We start from the raw sequence: 20,706 nt of genomic DNA, 5'->3' as shown, positions 1-20,706 counted from the left end.
AAAATGAGAAAAATCCTGGAATGTTTTCCTCAAAAACATAATTTCTTCTTGAATGAACAAAGAAAGACATTAACATTTTGATTTTTTTTTAAGAAAATGGACTAATCCTTTAATTTGGGACATATTTCAAATACCTGATGTTAAAATCAGAGGTTACTGAATCAAAATGTTTCAGGATTGTTGAATTAAGGAATGCTAATGGTATGGATGATAATGATAACTATATAGTTTTTTAAAATAGAGAACGGCAGAGTTCACACTACAACTATAACGACAATATAAGATAACTTTCAGAGCAATTTTTTTCAGCTTATGAATGATAATACATTGACAGCCAATCAAATCTATTAGAATTTAAAGCACTTGCATATTTGAAATGGCAAACATCACTGTGGAGAAGCTCATCTCCGAGGTCTATACTGTAACATAAAATGACCTCAGTTGTTTTTCACGCCGTTGCATTTCCAGGAAAACCGACTATGTAATGTTTTTATTCTACTACACTGACTACGCCAATAGATAAGATGATAGATTACACAAACTAGATTCACTGTTTAGAGATACGCGAAACGCAGCATGCTGAGACCATCTGCCAGTTATAACTGCGGTAAATGCAACAAGAACAGCATATTCACACGTTCGACATGTAAACGGTTGCAAAAGTTTGTATGAAATGCAATCTGCAATTTAAGTTAATAACGGAAAATGATTTAGGTGAACACTGCGGCGCGTGAGCAAATTAAGGGGCGGTCACGCTACTCTTTTCGTTTTATTGACTTCCATTCATATACATGCAAATGCGTTACGCCCTATTCAGACCACCATCAACTTTCTTGCTGTATGTCACCCATCTCTTTCAATGGCTATGTTTACATACACAAATTTTTTCAATCTGACTGAATTACAAATGCTAATAACTAATTAACGAAAACTTTCTATCTTTAACCCCGCAGAAAAAAATCATCTCTCTAAAACAGTTTAAAGGGAAACTCCACTGTGCATTGATATTACGCAGCGCCCAAAATAGTCCCCTTGGTAACTTTTAATAGCAGGGGACTATTTTCAGGGACTACGTAATATGATTGCGCCTGCTGCACCCATGTTACGGCAGCAAAGTCCTTGATTATTACGCCAGAATGAAAATATAGTTCCTAGCCATACAGCCTAGAATATCTCAACTTTTAATTTTCTGTCAGTCTTAGTACACAATGTAACTACAGAAGAGTCGAGTTTTAAAAAGGAAAAATATCGAAACTCTTTGGTTATTTTTTAGCGTGATGTTAATGGTCTAATCAGATTCAATGGATTATGCTAAGCTATGCTTTAATTGTATTGATTGAGGTGTTTACATGAAGGTTTTGAGCCATCAATATGATTACAAATGCATCCATTGTAAACATACCTAATGAGATCGTTAGGAGGCATTTCTAATTCTGGCTGTCATAAAAAACTGAGTGCCATCCACTACCGTAATGGACGAGAGATGGATGACGTGAAATTTACTGCTTCGCTCTCATTGGTAGTCGCTCCTGAAAGTCACTCATAATTTGCATGAAGTTACACTTTTCTCAACTTTGCCACGTCGCTGGTCAAGCCCCGTGTGAAAGTACCGTAACGGCATTAACGCTTGACGGAAGGCTTGTCTAAAGCGTGGCCAACAGCCAATCACAATGGCCGCAAAACATGCTCCGTTCTTCCATAAACGTAATTGGCTGGCTCTGCCTAGGTTATTTGCATAAGGTTATCTGATTGGCTGACGCATGCGTTGCCGCTTGAGAAGTTGAGACATGTTCAACTTCTGCCGCGAGCAACGGCACGGCGTCGACGAATCCACAATTCAGTTCAGCAACGCCTGACGTCACCCATTAAAAGTGAATAGGAAGCGGCAACGCTTACGCCCCGTGTGAATGTACCGTAAGAGTGAAAACGCAAGCTCGTGCAAAAATATTTTGCATTTCACTGGGTACCAAAGTTCAACTCTGGTGAACTCTGAGCTGCGAATTCGTATCATGTAGAGAAAGCGCTTCCCGCCCATATTCTTAAAGGAATAGTCTACTCATTTTCAATATTAAACTATGTTATTACCTTAACTAAGAAGAGTTGATGCATCCCTCTATCATCTTAGTGCGTGCACGTAAGCGCTGGAGCGCGCTGCGACACTTCGATAGCATTTAGCTTAGCCCCATTCATTCAATGGTACCAATCAGAGATAAAGTTAGAAGTGACCAAACACATTAACGTTTTTCCTATTTAAGACGAGTAGTTATACGAGCAAGTTTGGTGGTACAAAATAAAACGTAGCGCTTTTCTAAGCGGATTTAAAAGAGGAACTATATTTTATGGCGCAATAGCACTTTTGGGAGCACTTAAACTCGCCTGAAAAGTCCGCTCCCCTTCTCACTCTCATAATGGGAGAGGGAGGGTGTTACTGCGCCGAGTCGAAGTACTCCCAAAAGTGCCACCACGCCACAAAACATAGTTCCTCTTTTAAATCCGCTTAGAAAAGCGCTACGTTTTATTTTGTACCACCAAACTTGCTCGTATAACTACTCGTCTTAAATAGGAAAAACGTTGATGTGTTTGGTCACTTCTAACTTTATCTCTGATTGGTACCATTGAAAGAATGGGGCTAAGCTAAATGCTATCGAAGTGTCGCAGCGCGCTCCAGCGCTTACGTGCACGCACACAGATGATAGAGGCATGCGTCAACTCTTCTTAGTTAAGGTAATAACACAGTTTAATATTGAAAATGAGTAGACTATTCCTTTAATAACGGCCAAAAAATATTTGCATGCTCAAAGTGATAAAGTTATCAAATCAAAGAAAGAAAAAATAGCTTGGAAATGTAAAATTAATTATTCATAAGAAAACAATCTGTATTATTGTCTTTTTAGTACAATATATAGATATTTAAAGGAAAAATTTACAAAAAAATTAAAAATCTCTCATCATTTACTCATCCACATGCCATCCCATTTCTCAAGCACACCTTCTGTTTCTCTTCATAAGACATGTATTACCACACAGGAGTCATTTATATAACGGATGTGTTTTTATGATGGATGAATCTGCTTTTAAAGCATCTACATTTTAGGACCTAAATACTGTATGAATATACAGATGCAAATACTTTTATTAAAAAACTTTTTGGATGAGCTGAAGAAAGGAAATCATAAACATTTAGGATGCATGAGGGTGAGTAAATCTTTCATTTTTCGGTGAACAATATTTTGGATATTTAAAACAAGATGCAGATGCAAAGAAGCAAAACCACGTTTCCATCTAGCAATAAGATATATATCTTAAAATTGAATTAAATAAATGACTAGTAAGAATAGAGCAATAAAGCAAAGATAATTCATATGCTCTGCAGGGTTTCCACACCTTAGCTAACTTTAAATTCAAGGACCTTTCAAGGACTTTTTTTAGGTCTAATACCCTCAAATTCAAGGACTAAATGTGGGGACACATTTCAAGTGAGAGCAAGGTTATATCGTGTTACCTTTTAAGATACATTGTTACAGTTCCCTTTCGAGGGAACTCGCGCTGCGCCACTGCGGTGAAACTTTGGGGACGCCTCCAAGGGTAAGTGCGCCTGAATGTGTATATCAAATTCAACCAATGGTGAGGCTTAACGACAAAGACAGGGTGACGCGGGAGCCAGAAAGTATATCACTATCTGAAATATTGCCAAAGACGGCGTCACAGGGATGCAGGAAGCATGGAAAGGGAGACGCAGCGTCTCGTTCCCTTCTCAGGAAACAACTGTTACATATGCAACCCAGCACGTTTTCATGTGTCAAACACATCTATGCAAAAAAGCATTTTGGTATGTATCAACATTCGCATACAGAAGATATAAGCATTTAAAGCAAACAGTTTAGCAACCTTTCAAGGACCCGTGGGAACCCTGGCTCTGGAATTGTATATCATTTTAAGGACACTTAGATATTCTTCACTGGAAAACAATGCAAAATATAATTTTGTTTACAGCATATAATTTTGCATCACGGCAAAATGACATGAAATTACCGGATTGACATGTAGTTATTAAAGCATGTGCTCTGTCAAGAGCTTATACATATACTCCCATAGCCTTGATTTTTTAATAACATGTATTTGATGTGTCAGCGCTGTGAAATCACCTTTAAAGTGTCATATTTGTCATGAAGAAGGTTGTGTTTCTCACGGACGCCCTCTTTCTTCTCTCCGCTAGGAATTCTCTTAAGAAGATTTTCACCTTTCACAAACAATTCATTCAGTGCGCTCTCATCTATGCCCTGGGAAGACAAAACCACACAAACCATCACCTTTAGATCATTTAAAGCATAAGTCGATTGCATCAGTCCTGTCTTTCCTTCTGTCTGTCTCTCTTGTGTATTTGTTGGAGGTTTGTCAGTGAATAATGAATACAACCAGTTATAGGGGAGAGCGGGGCCGGGGCATAACCTAACGCTTTTTGGTTTTGGCTCAATCATTCAAAAAATATTTGAGTTTGATTAATTATATTTTACACAAGCAACACACACATCTCTGCTATAAATGACAATTTGAAGTTTGTTTCTATTACTTACCATTCTTGGACAATTACACCAAACGTGACAGAAGTGCAAACGTTACAACTTACCCCAAAGGTGGGGTTATTGTAACAGACAGGGGGTTAGTTGTAACACTTGCTAAAAATTAAGTTTGCAGGCAAATATTTCAATACTATTTTGTCTATATACTTGAAGTGGATATTGTTTATATATATCGGTCTATAATAGACAGGTATCCACACTGTATTCATTCATCCAGGCCTTTTCTAACAATAGTTTAATTATAAATGGATACAAATGTCTAAATATGTGAGAAAAAGCTACACAGTTATGACACAACCTTTTTATATGTGACCCAGTCTGTAATAACCAAACTCCATTTTAAAATCAAATTCTGAGATAAGAGCATCAAAGTCTGATTTTAGCCATTCATTTCATTATGATTTCAATCTTTGACGTGACCTTTTTCAATCAATTTTAAAGATATAAACAAAAATGTATTTGACACATGATTTTTGATAAGACAGGCACAATAATTTCGTTGGCAGCCAACAATCATTCGTGTGTAGCCTATTTAAAACATCGGCAAGAATTACGCTAACGTTAGCGGTTTTCATATCGTAAATGTTGAAGGGTTAACACAGCGTTACAATTAACCCCGGTGGGTCAAAGTATTTTCAAATTTCACATTTCAAAACGATGCTATGTTTTAGTCAACAAGACACTGATTAATATAACATAGCATTGGATTTGGTATTTTACACACCCAACTTAGAAAACGGAAAAATTTTATTTACAAGCCACCAAAACACTCGTTCATCAATAACTCTTTGGAAAACCATTATACAATATTTCAATAATTTGCAGGAGATCATCTTTTGGCAGCGTGAAAAAATACCGGAAAACCAAAACGCTCAACCTTGTGCAACAATGTAAAAAGTCTGTGTTACAACTAACCCCGCGTTAGATTTTGCCCCGCGCACACCTACATTCATTAAAAGACCTACGCTATTAAATAGTATGCATGCATTAGTTACCTTTCCCTAAAACTCATTACTTTTATGGTCATGAGAATTTTAGGCTAGCTAAAAATAAATGTTAGCCTAAGTAACATATTAGTGCAGTGGTTCTCAAACTTTTTCTGCGTGCGCCCCCCCCCCCAAAGAAAATGTATTACAAAAACAGTTCTAAAACATTTTAATTAAACAAAACATATTAAATTATACAAAGTAGTGATGTTGGTTAGAAGGCTTCATTTGTTTTTGTTTAATCACACAAAATTTATGATAAATTAATGTATTTTATAAAATGTCATAAAACTGGGGCCCCCCTGGCACTGTCTCGCAGCCCCCCTGGGGGCCCCGGACCCCAGTTTGAGAACCACTGTATTAGTGCATTTTCTTACCGCGGCGTCCTCCAGGAAATCTTCTTCTTTTAGATTTTCACCCAATTTAATCTCCTCGTCCAGCACCTGGAGCCAAATATTGGCCTGTCTGTGATACTCGTCTAACTCTTGGTTAGAGGCCTGGAGGAAAATGCAAAGAAATGCATACAAATCCAATGATGTAACGATCCCATTTTGTAAGTGGAATAACATTACAAGACAACACTGTCTCTGTGTTTATTGATATTTTTCCTTCTGTTAATCAATGCATTTTAAAGATGTGATTACAAATGTTCCATATAGAAAAGTACTACATATTATGATATCAAAATATAATTTTCCTGAACGTTTATGATATTTGAGATGACGCATAAAGGTATTAAATACTGTATAAGTACCATCATCTGATACAATCACTGCATCATGGTACTTTAACAAAATTTTTGCCATAAAACCACTTTTAGCACAGCTACTGTACACAATAAGTAGGGATTATTATAAATAACAAATTTGTATTTGTTTCTGTCCCTTTCAGACAGTAATAATGCTCAGAGAACAGGAAATGATATTAGGAATTGAGATAAACTCCAAAATAACATGAACTAGGATCAAACTCACAATTCCCACATGAGCACCATGGTTTAACATGCTATATACATGCATATGTATAGATATATACAGTTTGTATAAAAAAGTACCTTTCCTGTTAAAATCCTCCTTGTGATGATGTCAAAACGCTGGTTCATTTGTTCTAGCTTGGGTTTCACCTGAGCTCTACAGTGTTGTCCTCTGTTCTTTATTAGTTCCTCGGCCAGACCCTGCACGCCATCAACCTTTCCTTTCATCTCCTCCAGCTCTTTCTGCAAACCCTGCTCAAGTTCAAATAGGAACAACATTTCGCTTTTTAATACACAATGAAATGTGCAAAAATACAGAATTTATGTCATTTATATCATGGGTCTTTAAAAAGAGGTGTCTGGGGTCCCTTGGGGGACCGTGGTGGTATTACCGGGGGTCCTCCAAAAATTGTTTGAATGTAAAATAATTTTTTGAAAAATTTAATTATGCATTTAACAAAAACGCATTAATAGGCTAATAATAAAGAGTTAAACTTAAAACTTTTAAAATCTATTCAGTAAAACTGTAAAAAAGTTGGTTTACCTAAAAAGGAAGTTACCTGGTTGCCTTAAAATTTGGAGCTAATTCAACCTAAAAAAATATACTAGCTGACACTTCACAACTTTTTAATTTTTTTTTAATTTAACTAATATTTCAGAGTTGATTTAACTCCAAATTTTAAAGGATTAGTCCATTTTCTTAAAAAAAAAAATCCAGATAATTTACTCACTACCATGTCATCCAAAATGTTGATGTCTTTCTTTGTTCAATCGAGAAGAAATTATGTTTTTTGAGGAAAACATTCCAGGATTTTTTTCATTTTAATGGACTTTAATGGACCCCAACACTTAACAGTTTTAATGCAGTTTAAAGTTGCAGTTTCAATGCAGCTTCAAAAGACTCTAAATGATCCCAAACGATGCATAAGGGTCTTATCTAGTGAAACGATTGTCATTTTTAACAAGAAAAATAAAAAATATGCACTTTTAACCCACAACTTCTCTTCCTCCTGTGTGACGAGCCAGCGCGACCTCACGTAATTGCATAATGACGTCGAAAGGTCACGTGTTACATATATGAAATGCACATTTGCGGACCATTTTAAACAATAAACTGACACAAAGACATTAATTTGTATCATTCGACATACAACAACGTCGGAATGGTCCTCTTTCTCCACACTTGTAAACACTGGGGCGGAGTTTCGATCTGTCATCTTTGTCCTCTTGACGTGATGACGTATTATGTGAGGTCGCGCTGGCTCGTTACAGGACCGGAGGAAATGACCCCTAGATAAGACCCTTATGCCTCGTTTGGGATTGTTTAGAGTCCTTTGAAACTGCAATTTTGAACTGCGTTGGAGCTGTTGAGTGTTGGGGTCCATTAAAGTCCATTAAAATGAGAAAAATCCTGCAATGTTTTCGTTTTTGCAAGTTCCCCCAATTTCATAGCATAAAATTGCATAAATATTCCGCATATTCCATCATATTTTTTAAGAAAACTTGGTTTCAAACTTGGCTTGAAAAAGTTGAAGATCTCTGATCTATATAACATTTAGTGCACATACCACTCAGTTCTGTTTTTTTATATTTATGGACTGTATTACTATTCTGAAATGTAAATATTAAACAAATTTAAAATTTTCTATTGTAAATAAGGCACTTCCTACAGCTCTTAAATGCTACAAAAAGCTACAAAACATAGTAAAAATTTAAATTAACAATGCACAGATATAAAAATGATGTTAGGAAATTGTAATTGTGTATTACATAGATGATAATAGCAATCTAATAAATCTATACTTTATTTGAAACTATCTGTCTGTGTTTTTCCTAATGGCCTAATCTAAAAAAATATTTGCTTCAAATTAATGAGCCATGCAAATATTATATCAATAGAAGAGATGGATAATGATGTATTTCTTTTGCACAAGCACAAGTTAGCCTGCATTAAACAATCTTTAGTGTTCAGTGATGGAAATTGGATGTCAAGGGGCTCATTGTGTGTGCCTGTCATGTTTCAGTGAAGACCTTAATAACATGCTCGACGCAGCCCTGGCTTTCCATATTATCCAGAGTTTCTTCAGTCCGATCCATCCAGCCGTTGATCTCAGCGACACTCTCCTCAAATGTTTTTATTTGACTTTGGTAATCCTGTGTGACAGATGGAAAGCTATGTTTACATTTGGGCTATTGTGCAATGTGCCATTACTGCCTCTTAAAATGAATAGCTGATGCGAAATCTTATTATGCATAAATGCAGACATTCTTCTAAACATATGAATAAATATTCAGTCTGTTTTTGTATTTTTAAAACAAACACATTTAGGGTTATTTTAGTAAATGTCTTTGCTCTTCCAAGCTTTATAATGGTAAAAAACAGGGATCAGGGAAATTGCATCCTTCACAGAGGTAATCCACACGGCTCCAACGGTTTAATAAAGGTCTTTTGCGGGTAATCAATGAGATTTAGTAAGAAAAATATCCATATTTCAAACTTTATAAACTCACCTCAATCACTTTCAAATAAAATGGCCAAAAAATATATGTTAAAAAATTGACAATTTTCTTACAATATCGCATCGATTACCCTTCTCCCAGACTAAAATGCATGTTTGAGGTGTCTTCATTTAAAAACACCTTGTACTGACATATCTTAACATATATCAGTGCCACTGTTTTGTCTCTACTTGCACACCAGTATTGTTTTTACTAAAACTACTTAAATATAACCAAGGCCTAGTCCTGGATTAATCTAAACTCTGTCTGGGAAACAGCTCCTAAATCAGTCAATCCTGTCACTGTTCTGAAGGTTTATAAAAAATAAATAAAAAATAAAAAAATTAAATAAAATAAAAATAAATAAAATCAGTCAACCCTGTCACTGTTCTGAAGGTTTATAATAAAATAAAATAAATAAAATCAGTCAACCCTGTCACTGTTCTGAAGGTTTATAATAAAATAAAATAAATAAAGTCAGTCAACCCTGTCACTGTTCTGAAGGTTTATAATAAAATAAAATAAATAAAATCAGTCAACCCTGTCACTGTTCTGAAGGTTTAAAATAAAATAAAATAAATAAAATCATTCAACCCTGTCACTGTTCTGAAGGTTTAAAATAAAATAAAATAAAATAAAATAAAATAAAATAAAATAAAATAAAATAAAATAGAAGGGTGCCTTAGTTTAAAAACACCTTGTACTGACATATCTTAACATATATCAGTGCCACTGTTTTGTCTCAAATTGCACACCAGTATTGTTTTTTACTAAAACTACTTAAATATACTATTATAACCAAGGACTAGTCCTGGATTAATCTAAACTCTGTCCGGGAAACGGCTCCTAAATCAGTCAATCCTGTCATTGTTCTGAAGGTTTATAAAAAATAAATAAAAAATTAAATAAAATAAAAATAAATAAAATCAGTCAACCCTGTCACTGTTCTGAAGGTTTAAAATAAAATAAAATAAATAAAATCAGTCAACCCTGTCACTGTTCTGAAGGTTTATAATAAAATAAAATAAATAAAGTCAGTCAACCCTGTCACTGTTCTGAAGGTTTATAATAAAATAAAATAAATAAAATCAGTCAACCCTGTCACTGTTCTGAAGGTTTATAATAAAATAAAATAAATAAAGTCAGTCAACCCTGTCACTGTTCTGAAGGTTTATAATAAAATAAAATAAATAAAATCAGTCAACCCTGTCACTGTTCTGAAGGTTTAAAATAAAATAAAATAAATAAAATCATTCAACCCTGTCACTGTTCTGAAGGTTTAAAATAAAATAAAATAAAATAAAATAAAATAAAATAAAATAAAATAAAATAAAATAAAATAAAATAAAATAAAATAAAATAAAATAAAATAGAAGGGTGCCTTAGTTTAAAAACACCTTGTACTGACATATCTTAACATATATCAGTGCCACTGTTTTGTCTCAAATTGCACACCAGTATTGTTTTTTACTAAAACTACTTAAATATACTATTATAACCAAGGACTAGTCCTGGATTAATCTAAACTCTGTCCGGGAAACGGCTCCTAAATCAGTCAATCCTGTCATTGTTCTGAAGGTTTATAAAAAATAAATAAAAAATTAAATAAAATAAAAATAAATAAAATCAGTCAACCCTGTCACTGTTCTGAAGGTTTAAAATAAAATAAAATAAATAAAGTCAGTCAACCCTGTCACTGTTCTGAAGGTTTATAATAAAATAAAATAAATAAAATCAGTCAACCCTGTCACTGTTCTGAAGGTTTAAAATAAAATAAAATAAAATAAAATAATAGAATAGAATAAAATAAAATAAAATAGAAAGGTGCCTCAATTTAAAAACACCTTGTACTGACATATCTTAACATATATCAGTGCCACTGTTTTGTCTCAAATTGCACACCAGTATTGTTTTTTTTACTAAAACTACTTAAATATAACCAAGGCCTAGTCCTGGATTAATCTAAACTCTGTCCGGAAAACCGCTTCTAAATCATTCAACCCTGTTACTGTTCTGAAGATTTATAATAAAATAAAATAAAATAGAAAGGCGCCTTAATTTAAAAAACACCTTGTACTGACATATCTTAACATATATCAGTGCCACTGTTTTGTCTCAAATTGCACACCAGTATTGTTTTTACCAAAACTACTTAAATATAACCAAGGCCTGGTCCTGGATTAATCGAAACTCTGTCCGGAAAACCGCTTCTAAATCATTCAACCCTGTTACTGTTCTGAAGATTTATAATAAAATAAAATAAAATAAAATAGAAAGGCGCCTTAATTTAAAAAACACCTTATACTGACATATCTTAACATATATCAGTGCCACTGTTTTGTCTCAAATTGCACACCAGTATTGTTTTTACTAAAACTACTTAAATATAACCAAGGCCTGGTCCTGGATTAATCGAAACTCTGTCCGGGAAACCACTTCTAAATCAGTCAACCATGTTACTGTTCTGAAGATTTATAATAAAATAAAATAAAATAAAGTCAGTCAACCCTGTCACTGTTCGGGTTTATAATAAAATATTTTAAAAAATTAAATAATGAAAGAAAGAAAGAAAAAAAAAGAAAGAAATCAGTCAACCCTGTCACTGTTCTGAAGGTTAATAAAAAAATAAAAAATAAAAAAAAATCAGTCAACCCTGTCACTGTTCTGAGGGTTTAAAATAAAATAAAATAAAATAATAAAATGTTAGTTGTGTAAGGGTAATGGGTTCCGTTCTCGTAATGATAAAAATGTATAGCTTGAATGCATACAGTAAGTTGCTTTGGATAAAAGCATCTGCCAAATGCATGAATGTAAATAAACACTTTATACTTCTCTGTCTAATGTTTAAAACCTTACAAAAATGTTCCTGTGTTTAATAGAAGGTCCCATCTGGTGTTTGGAAAGCACTTCTGCTGTATCTGACTGTATCTGCTGTAACAAGACAGATAGACTCGAGAACTAAGCGTAAAAATACACATCGCTTTAACCGTCTCATTTTACCTTTGAGGCCGAGCCTCATCCCCTAACGTACCATCAAGTTATTTATAGAGTTATTTACAAAGTAGAAGAGGTGAAAATATATTCGGAAGCATCATGATAAGATAAAAAAGTGGGAAAACCAGCAAGCAGTATGGCAGAGGTAATAAAGAGGAACAGGAGATAAATGTGCTTAACATTACTGTCGCCTCTAGAAATTATAGTGTGGGTTTTAAAGAACAATATGGAGATGTGAAACTGAAATGGATTTTGGCTTTAACGCCAGACATATTAGTTAGAAAAAAATGAGATGGTTTCTGTGAATTACTCACCAGCAGCAGTATTAGCCATTGCTCGCTTCTTGACGTCACTGCGATCCAGTTGCAGTTCAGCAGACTGACCTTGTCATCAATCAGGTTCTCCTGGGTGTGGAGTAAACCCTTCAGGGTCTCGGCCAGCTCCCGGACCAGCTTCAGCTGTGGCTTGTGTTGCTCGGTGTCTTCCTGCGTTCCCTGGTCGATAAGGTCAGAGAGGTGCTTTAATTGGCTGCTGTTGGCTTGTTTACTTTCGAATAACTAAGTCGCACGGCTTTGTGCTTTTGCTACGTGTCAGCAGTAATTCATCAAATGATGATCACATTATGGAGGACAGCAGCAGTATAACCAGAAATATACAGGTATATAATGAAGTGCATTTTGAACAGTGTAAAGAGCTGATTCAAGTGTCTGGACTGCACAGTGGACTAATAATGTACAGTACCATTAAAGTTTAATACATCATGTCAATCTGCTACATCCTCCACAATCCTAAACTAAGAACTGGCCTGCAAGGTAAGGAATTTCCAGCCTGATCTCATGGGAATTCCTAAATATTTTATGAGATGGCTAATTCATAACAATTTGTACGAGGTGAACTATACAAAAGCATACAATTAATTAAAATAAAATAATGGAGCCCAATCAGTAACTCCGCCCCTAAATCTAACTATCGGTGACACAAAAGCAGATCACACTAAAACATACAAATAATATTGTAGTTACAGTGATATACTGTAAAAAAAAAATCCAGGATATATTTTTTGTTACTCTAAATTAACAATGTCAACAATGTGAATGTTAAGTCAACTTATCACAAGCCAAAACTGACATGAGAAAACCAAGTTGTTTTAACTTCATGCTGCATATTTTTTTTACAGTGTAATAGTTATAAATTGTATTCAGTACAAAATTTTAGATTTAGGTTTCGCACGAGCAATGCTGACAGCATGCATATATTGTAAATGCATAATTGATGAGCTCATTGCGTCTTTGTTACGGTACTTTGTAAACACAACTTTTTCTGTTCCTGGGCCTGGCAAACTAAAAAAAAAAAAATCAGAACTGACTATTTCAACCAGCTCTTGTTAGCTTTTAAATGAATGCAAATTTTAAATTGAATTGTTTATACCTTCACCTTACACTGTAAAAAGTGACATTTGAATCTACTTTAAAAAAATACTTCAATTGGTAATACTTAACATTTTTTCCACTTACATTTTCTCTCTTTAAAGTGAAAAAAATTTAATTAAGAATATATATTTTAATTTGTATTGATTTCTAAAAATGTAAGCTTTCTTAACTTAAATTTGTCACTTTAAAAAATTAACTTTATCAACTTTAATTTTTTAGGTGTTACCAATTAAAGTAATTTTTTAAGTTTATTCAACTTTCACGTTTTACAGTGTACTTTTTGGTAACAAAATCACAATACTTCACTCTAGACGCGCGGAAAAAGGAATCATTTGACGCCCATCAAAGGCAAAATCCACTTCTTGTGGGAGGGGCAAGTGCTACGGTTGTCTGTTTGCAGGATGGCTGATGTAGATTGTGCATTAATCGAGAGAGTTACCGGTTTGATTTTAGTCACCTTACTATAGGGGGGAAATATATGGCGCGGGTCGATAAACGTCACGTGACTCAAAAGTGAAATGTGTATTTACAACTTGCCAGGTTGCCCAATGTCCTCACTGACACTCTTTCAAGCGAGGTCCTTTTTATTCCTGTCTCTAAGAACTTGTGTCGTATAGCTCCGTCTTATAGCCAAAGTTAAACTGAAGCGTCAGCCGCAAATTTGCGTAAAACGCAAAATGCACAAAAAGCACCATTCTCGTGTACCGCAGCATTCGCGGAATGAGGCGGAATTGCGTCTTCCACGCCAAATGCCTCATCCGCGCCGCGAGACCTCCAGACGCGTGTCAAAGCGTCTTCACATTGACTTAACATTGAAATCACTCGCGCTTGACGCCTCTACCGGGTCTACCGTGTGAAACTCTTATTTTTTTCTTGTTCTTTATTGCTATCCCTAAACTACATCATTTTATTGCATGTATGTGGGAGGACTAAGCATTTTACTACATTTACTGTGTATGGTTGGAAATAAACACTGACCATATCTGAATTTTTTAGTAGAGCATTTTTCAGCTTCAGGGATAAAAAGCCTGTCTGAATCGTATGCTTTGTAAACTGCAGGTATGCATAAATTCAGATCTAGTCTAATGCTGCGTTTACACCAACCGCGTCAGGCGTCAAAATCGCACCATTCTCGTGTACCGCGCCATTCGCGTGAATTGCGAGACCTCCAGACGCGCGTCAAAGCGTCTTCACGTTGACTTAACATTGAAATCACTCGCGCTTGACGCCTCTACCACAGCTGGTGTAAACGCAGCATTAGGTATTGTAAACATTACCGTGGGTTCACACCAGCCGCGTTTGAGGCGTCAAATTCGTGTGTACCGCGCCTACTTTGCCACTTGAACAGTTGAGTTTACTCGCTTCATTTGGCCGTGAAAGTCGCGCGTTAAATTCTTGTCATCAAGACATTCAGGCATCATGGGAGGGGCTTCTGCGACTCCGCTCGCTTCCTGTAATCACGTCACCAATAGAGCAAGCTCCTGATTGGTTAACGCGGCACATTTTTTCGCCAAAGTTAAAATTTTTGAAATCACTTGCGCTTGACGCCTCTACCGCGGCTTGTGGGAACGCAGCATTATAAGTCTTTCCCCGCCAGCATTGGAAGGGAAGCGTTTTCTCTTAATTGACGAATGGCAGGGAAAGAGTTAAACTAGACATCAAGTGAACAATTATATTATGTATTTGTCAAAAAGTGTTTTTTTTACATTATCAATGATCTTCTCTTTTCAAATCTTATTTTTTTCTTGTTCGTTATTGCTATCCCTAAACTACATCATTTTATTGCATGTATGTGGGAGGACCAAGCATTTCACTACATTTACTGTGTATGATTGGAAATAAACACCGACCATTTTGGAATTTTTTAGTTGAGCATTTTGCAGCTTCAGGGATAAAAAGCCTGTCTGAATCGTATTTTTGTTGTTGAAATGAAACTGGGATGAATTATTCTTTTACCTTGGCCCATGACAACTCTGCCTCCAAGTCACTCGGCATCCCTTCAATGGAAGACCGCCGCGTCAGTTCCCCATCAGTAGCCGCCAGCCACTCTGTCAGACTGTTTACCTCCTTCCTAAACTTCCTCAGTAACTTCAAAATCTTCTCCAGTTCCTGTTTTCCTTCTGTCACCTGCATAGAGATGAATGTGAGAGGCTGTCACTCACGATTACCAGTGAATTATCAAATTGTCAAGTCAGTGGATTAATGAAAGTCACTTCGGAGCAAATATATAGTCACTTACCTAAGCAGTATCAATTTTGTATACAGGTAATACATAATCCATACATATTCTATATGTAAATGTTTTACTCAAAAATATGTGTAAACAAGATTTTGACAGGTTTTGACATGTATGAATTTGTGGTTGTACTGGAAATGAGTTACTGGCCACATGAGCCTGTCATACAATACTTCTTAAAAAACATGAAGTTAAAGATGCCCTAAGTGGGCACAGCTGTAATCTAGTTATTTTAAAGATGCTTAAACATAACATAGGTTTGTTTTCAGCTCAGCTAAACCACTGAATCTATGTGAACCTTTAAAAGGTACTGTACATGTCTTGCATTCAGCTTTACTGTACCTGCGATCCCAAGTCATTGTATGCGAATTTAAGAGCCGTCAATCTGTCATCCAGTTCCTTGGGTTGCTCTGTCTGTTGTCTCTGCACAATCTGTCTCCCTGTCTTTATCACTGTCTCCACCTCTGATTTCACTTCACTTAGATTCTTATACAACTTCATGCAAATGAGAAACAGATTGAAAAAATTTTTTAAACCTATCAATGATGTGACATAACCTTCTGAGTACATTGTTTGTTTATTCTTATAATGCCATTCCAGCATCTATCCCTACATTCACGGTGAGCACAGGTTAATCCAAACACAAATGAATCCATAATAACATTGGAGAAGGGACAATTTGGCATCTCCAATTCACCTATTCAGCATGTTTTGGCCTGTGGGAGGAAACCGGGGTACCCGGAGTAAACCCACATGGACACAGGGAGAACATGCAAACATCACACAGCAAGGCACACCAAGCCGGGACAAGTGCATTGTAAAGCAATTTGTGAGAAAAGAAAATCTTTTTAAAAAAGAAGAAACTCCTGTCATCATATACTCAATTTTAATGTTTTCAAACGTGCATGACTTTCTTTTATCGGTGGAATACAAGACTAAATCATTTTGGGTGATGCTTTTTCATCCCAACAATGAAAGTCAATAGGGAATAAAGCTGTCAGTCACTCATGTTCTGTCTAAGATCTTCCTCTATGTTCCACAAAATAAATTCACACAAGTTTTGGAGCAACCAGTGTAATAAAAGTCATGAAATATCAAATTAAAGAAATCTGGAGTTTCTAGCCAATCAAATGAAAGCAGGTGGGAGTTACTGTTCAGAAAATACTTGACAACTGTTATATGAAATGTTGGTGGTCCAGTTGGTGGATCTCATTATTTCAACAACCCTGGGAGCAACATTAGTATATAACATGAGCACATTTTTTTTCTTTTTGGTCAAATATTTCTTAAAGGAGCCATGGCATGAAAATCTGACTTTTTCCATGTTTAAGTCCTATGATTGGGTCCCCAGTGCTTCTATCAACCTAGAAAATGTGAAAGAGATCAACCCAGTAACTTAGTTTTGGTAAACTATTCTCTACAAGCACATGAAAAAATAGGTAGTTGAAATTTGGCTCTCCTTATGATGTCATAAGGAGCTCTTATTATAATAATACCACCCCTTAATCTGCACTATCCAACCACAGCACTGCCATTTAGTGCAGAGAAAAGCACAATTGAGTTTAAATTGCAACCAACCACCATCATTCAGTGTTTGACACCATGATCAGTGTTTGAATTGCATCAGCTCATTTGCATTTTAAAGGACACACCCCCCAAAAAAATTGCACACACCTACAAAGTGGCAATTTTAACATGCTATAATAAATTATTTATATGGTATTTTGAGCTAAAACTTCACATATGTGCTCTAGGGACATCAAACACTTATTTGACATCTTAAAAAAGTCTTGTGCCATGGCCCCAGTGCCGGTCTTTCCTATACGCAAAGTACGCAATTTGCATAGGGCCCCGCACCACTAGAGGGCCCCCTTGATCTCAGAATTATTTAAAACCATTATATCAAAGAAAAATTATTATTATGTTTAATGAAAACAAGACGCTATAATTTAAATAATTTGCAAACTTCCGAATTTGTGCGGGTTTTTAAAAATACTTAATGATTTCTTAAATCACTGATATGTACTCGGACAACATGCAGGCAGTTTCTCAATCCGAAGGCTGCAGCCTTCAGAGGTCACATTTGTAGGCTGCATATGCGTCATAAAAACGTATTTTAGAATATTAACAATTATAATGTTGACTATTATTCTTGGTTAATTGTTAATTGTTATATTATGCTTATGACTTGCAAATGAAATGCTTATTTAACTTAAATAAATCAGGCTTGATTACGTATGCAGCGCGCATATGCGACATGATCCGGAGGTTGCAGCCTTCAAATCTAGAAACGGCCGCGTGCATGAAGCAGAAGAGTGATTTGGTAACGATGCGCATATTATATGCCCACCATTGATTTAAAACAAAGACAAAGCTATCCGTCTGGAGCAGAATAAAGGGAAAAAAACGTGAAGCAAGGGAAAAAGATAAAGGATTTGCGCAAGCAGATTAAGTCAATGTAAAGACACGCGTCCTAGCATGGGGCGATCCAAATGACGCGAATTGGGTGACGCAATTGCCGCGAAAACACGCGCTTTTTCCTTTGAACTTCAAGAACGCGCTCTCGTGCAGGATAATTTGGGGTCACAATGAGAGAGAGAGAGAGAGAGAGAGAGGTAAGAATGGTGCCCACGTCGAGAAAACTTAATAGAAGACTTGAAATTTGTAAAGGATTAAAGTATATGTCACTCGTTTAATGACAGTATGTTAACTGGATAACACTGGATATAACTCATTGTATAGATAATAAAACAATGTATTTTAATTACACAAATCAAACCTAACTATATGATTGTAGCTGCTGACCAACATAGGGAATCTCTATGGCTAATTTATAAGACATGTTGCTGATACAGTACTGTGTGTTGTACCTTTTCTTGTTAATTGAGTCTTTTTGGGCATCTTATGCCTAGAATTATTCAAGGAGCTTGATTCTTTTAACTTCCTTTAAAGTTTGATCAGTTGTGCATAATGACATGTGCAACAAATGGATATAGGGTGTCAAACTCATAGATTTGCAATATTTAAAATCAGACACTATTTTTAAAATATTTGAGGTCAACCTCTGTGACAGCTTTAAAGGGACACTTCACCCATTTGCATTAAGCTTTGTATAGTTAGAACTCCAGTCATGTTTTTGAATGGTCATGCATCATTTCCTCAGTTGCCGCTGAGACAGGAGAAATACAGATTTCAGTGTTGCACATCCTTCTTTCAATGATGCAAAAATCATCATTTTGCGTCATTGAAAGAAGGAAGTGCAATGTCTTTGTTGAGGGAATGAGACTACAAACACCCCTTTTCTCTGTAAAATAGGCACCAAATTGTAAATGTATGTTACATTTCGACTACAAATATAACACTTTCAATAAAGATTAATGTTTCTACGGGTGAAATGCTCTTTTAAAGCTGAAACTGATCAAATCCTATCAGAGGTCCAGAATGTCATTGAAACACACCAGTGGCTTTGCTGTCATCATTATTAAACATGTTACCCCTCGAAGTACCCCTCCCCACAGAGCCCCCCCCCCCACATAACAAATCCCAATTTAACCCCTGTGTATTAACAGTATGTATTTATATGTAATTTAATTTGATTCATTACATTCATTTAGATCAGGTTAATTTTTTAGTGCTTCTCACAACACATTTTAAATCAAAACAACTTATCAGCAAATACATGTTTCATATTATAATCAGCAAGTTTATCAGTCAGGGTTTCAAAGTAATGTGCATATGGGAATATTATACAGCTATAAGATAATACACTATGTGGTTAGTTAATAACTAACTAACAGCAACATTGACTGTGTTTTACCCAGATAACACAGGTACGTCTGTAAGATGTCTGGTAAAGATCTGGAGATCTGGAATACATCTGGTGTGTAAAAACATCTTATAAAGGAAAAGAGCTGCTTTACATACATTCTAAATCAAAAACGTCTTGCAGACATCTTCAATATGTCTATATGACATCTTTTAGGAGACGTCTCACAGACGTATTGCAGATGAGAAAACAATTTAAATAAGACATCTTGCAGATGTAAACGCAGACATCAAATAGACGTCTCCGAGATGTTTGTGTGCTATGCTATCAGGGTCTGAATGCACTGACAGAGGGCCCCTCACAAAGCTTTGCTTAGGGCCCCCCAGCATCTAGGACCGGCACTGCATGGCCCCTTTAAAAACAATCATTATTTTCTGTAATGACTTCGGTTTCTTATCACTGATAAAACAAACAATTAAACCATTTAAAAAAATTTAGTTGGCCTTTATAAACGTGTATTTTGATAGAGCAATATTTCCAATGTATAATTTAAGCTGCACATCAATGATTTCTATATACTGTACACAACAAATTATATACGTATATACGTATATATATATATATATATATATATATATATATATATATATATATATATATATATATATATATATATATATACACTTTGTAGCAATGTACATTACCCACCATGCATTGCTCCAGCTGTGACTGTACCACTTCCTGTTCCACACTCCGAACACTCAGCACCCCCAGCTTCCCTTTAACCTCCTCTAGCACACGCTCACATTCCCTCAACCTCTGATCAAAGTTGGCTGGCTTCTGGAAAAGCCTGAACTTGGCTTTCACTTGCATTAGTTTATCCTGAAGAGTAAACAGGTGCACTTAAAACAGGCTTAATGGATCTAATGTGAAAAAAGCAGCTTTATAAAATAACGTGACTTGTCTTACAATTGTAGCGTCAATGTTTCCCATCACTTTATCGGGCGAGTCAAGCTGTACTGCTTTTTTCCTCATATCGTCTAGTGTCGTCTCATGATCATTCAACTCAGACTGGATTTGCTGTGGAAAGACAATAATAAAGTTAACCGTGATGTCCTTTTATATACAGTAGAGACCATACATTACACTATCATGTGCATTATGAATAATAGTGAACTCATCAAAAGTATTGAGTAACACAAATGTAACTATGGAAATTATACTGTGATATTTAGATTTTTT

At 35.5% G+C, this 20,706-nt stretch overlaps 1 protein-coding gene across 1 annotated transcript in view; it reads right to left on the bottom strand.

Moving 5' to 3' along the window:
* dmd (dystrophin) overlaps positions 1 to 20,706 on the bottom strand; it is a 164,145-nt gene that overhangs the window by 76,286 nt on the left and 67,153 nt on the right. Inside the window, exons 31-39 of the mRNA XM_073866166.1 lie at positions 20,434 to 20,544; positions 20,179 to 20,346; positions 16,041 to 16,202; positions 15,419 to 15,589; positions 12,347 to 12,526; positions 8,571 to 8,693; positions 6,621 to 6,791; positions 5,944 to 6,063; positions 4,146 to 4,280 (exon numbers count right to left, since the gene is read on the bottom strand). Coding sequence (XP_073722267.1) covers positions 4,146 to 4,280; positions 5,944 to 6,063; positions 6,621 to 6,791; positions 8,571 to 8,693; positions 12,347 to 12,526; positions 15,419 to 15,589; positions 16,041 to 16,202; positions 20,179 to 20,346; positions 20,434 to 20,544 — 1,341 coding nt within the window. The remainder of the gene's footprint in view (positions 1 to 4,145; positions 4,281 to 5,943; positions 6,064 to 6,620; positions 6,792 to 8,570; positions 8,694 to 12,346; positions 12,527 to 15,418; positions 15,590 to 16,040; positions 16,203 to 20,178; positions 20,347 to 20,433; positions 20,545 to 20,706) is intronic.

The sequence above is a fragment of the Misgurnus anguillicaudatus genome, chromosome 3, assembly GCF_027580225.2.
Source record: "Misgurnus anguillicaudatus chromosome 3, ASM2758022v2, whole genome shotgun sequence".
Lineage (NCBI taxonomy): Eukaryota > Metazoa > Chordata > Actinopteri > Cypriniformes > Cobitidae > Misgurnus > Misgurnus anguillicaudatus.
The sequence above is the reverse complement of the archived record's forward strand: the minus strand, read 5'-3'. Positions and strand labels throughout refer to the sequence as shown.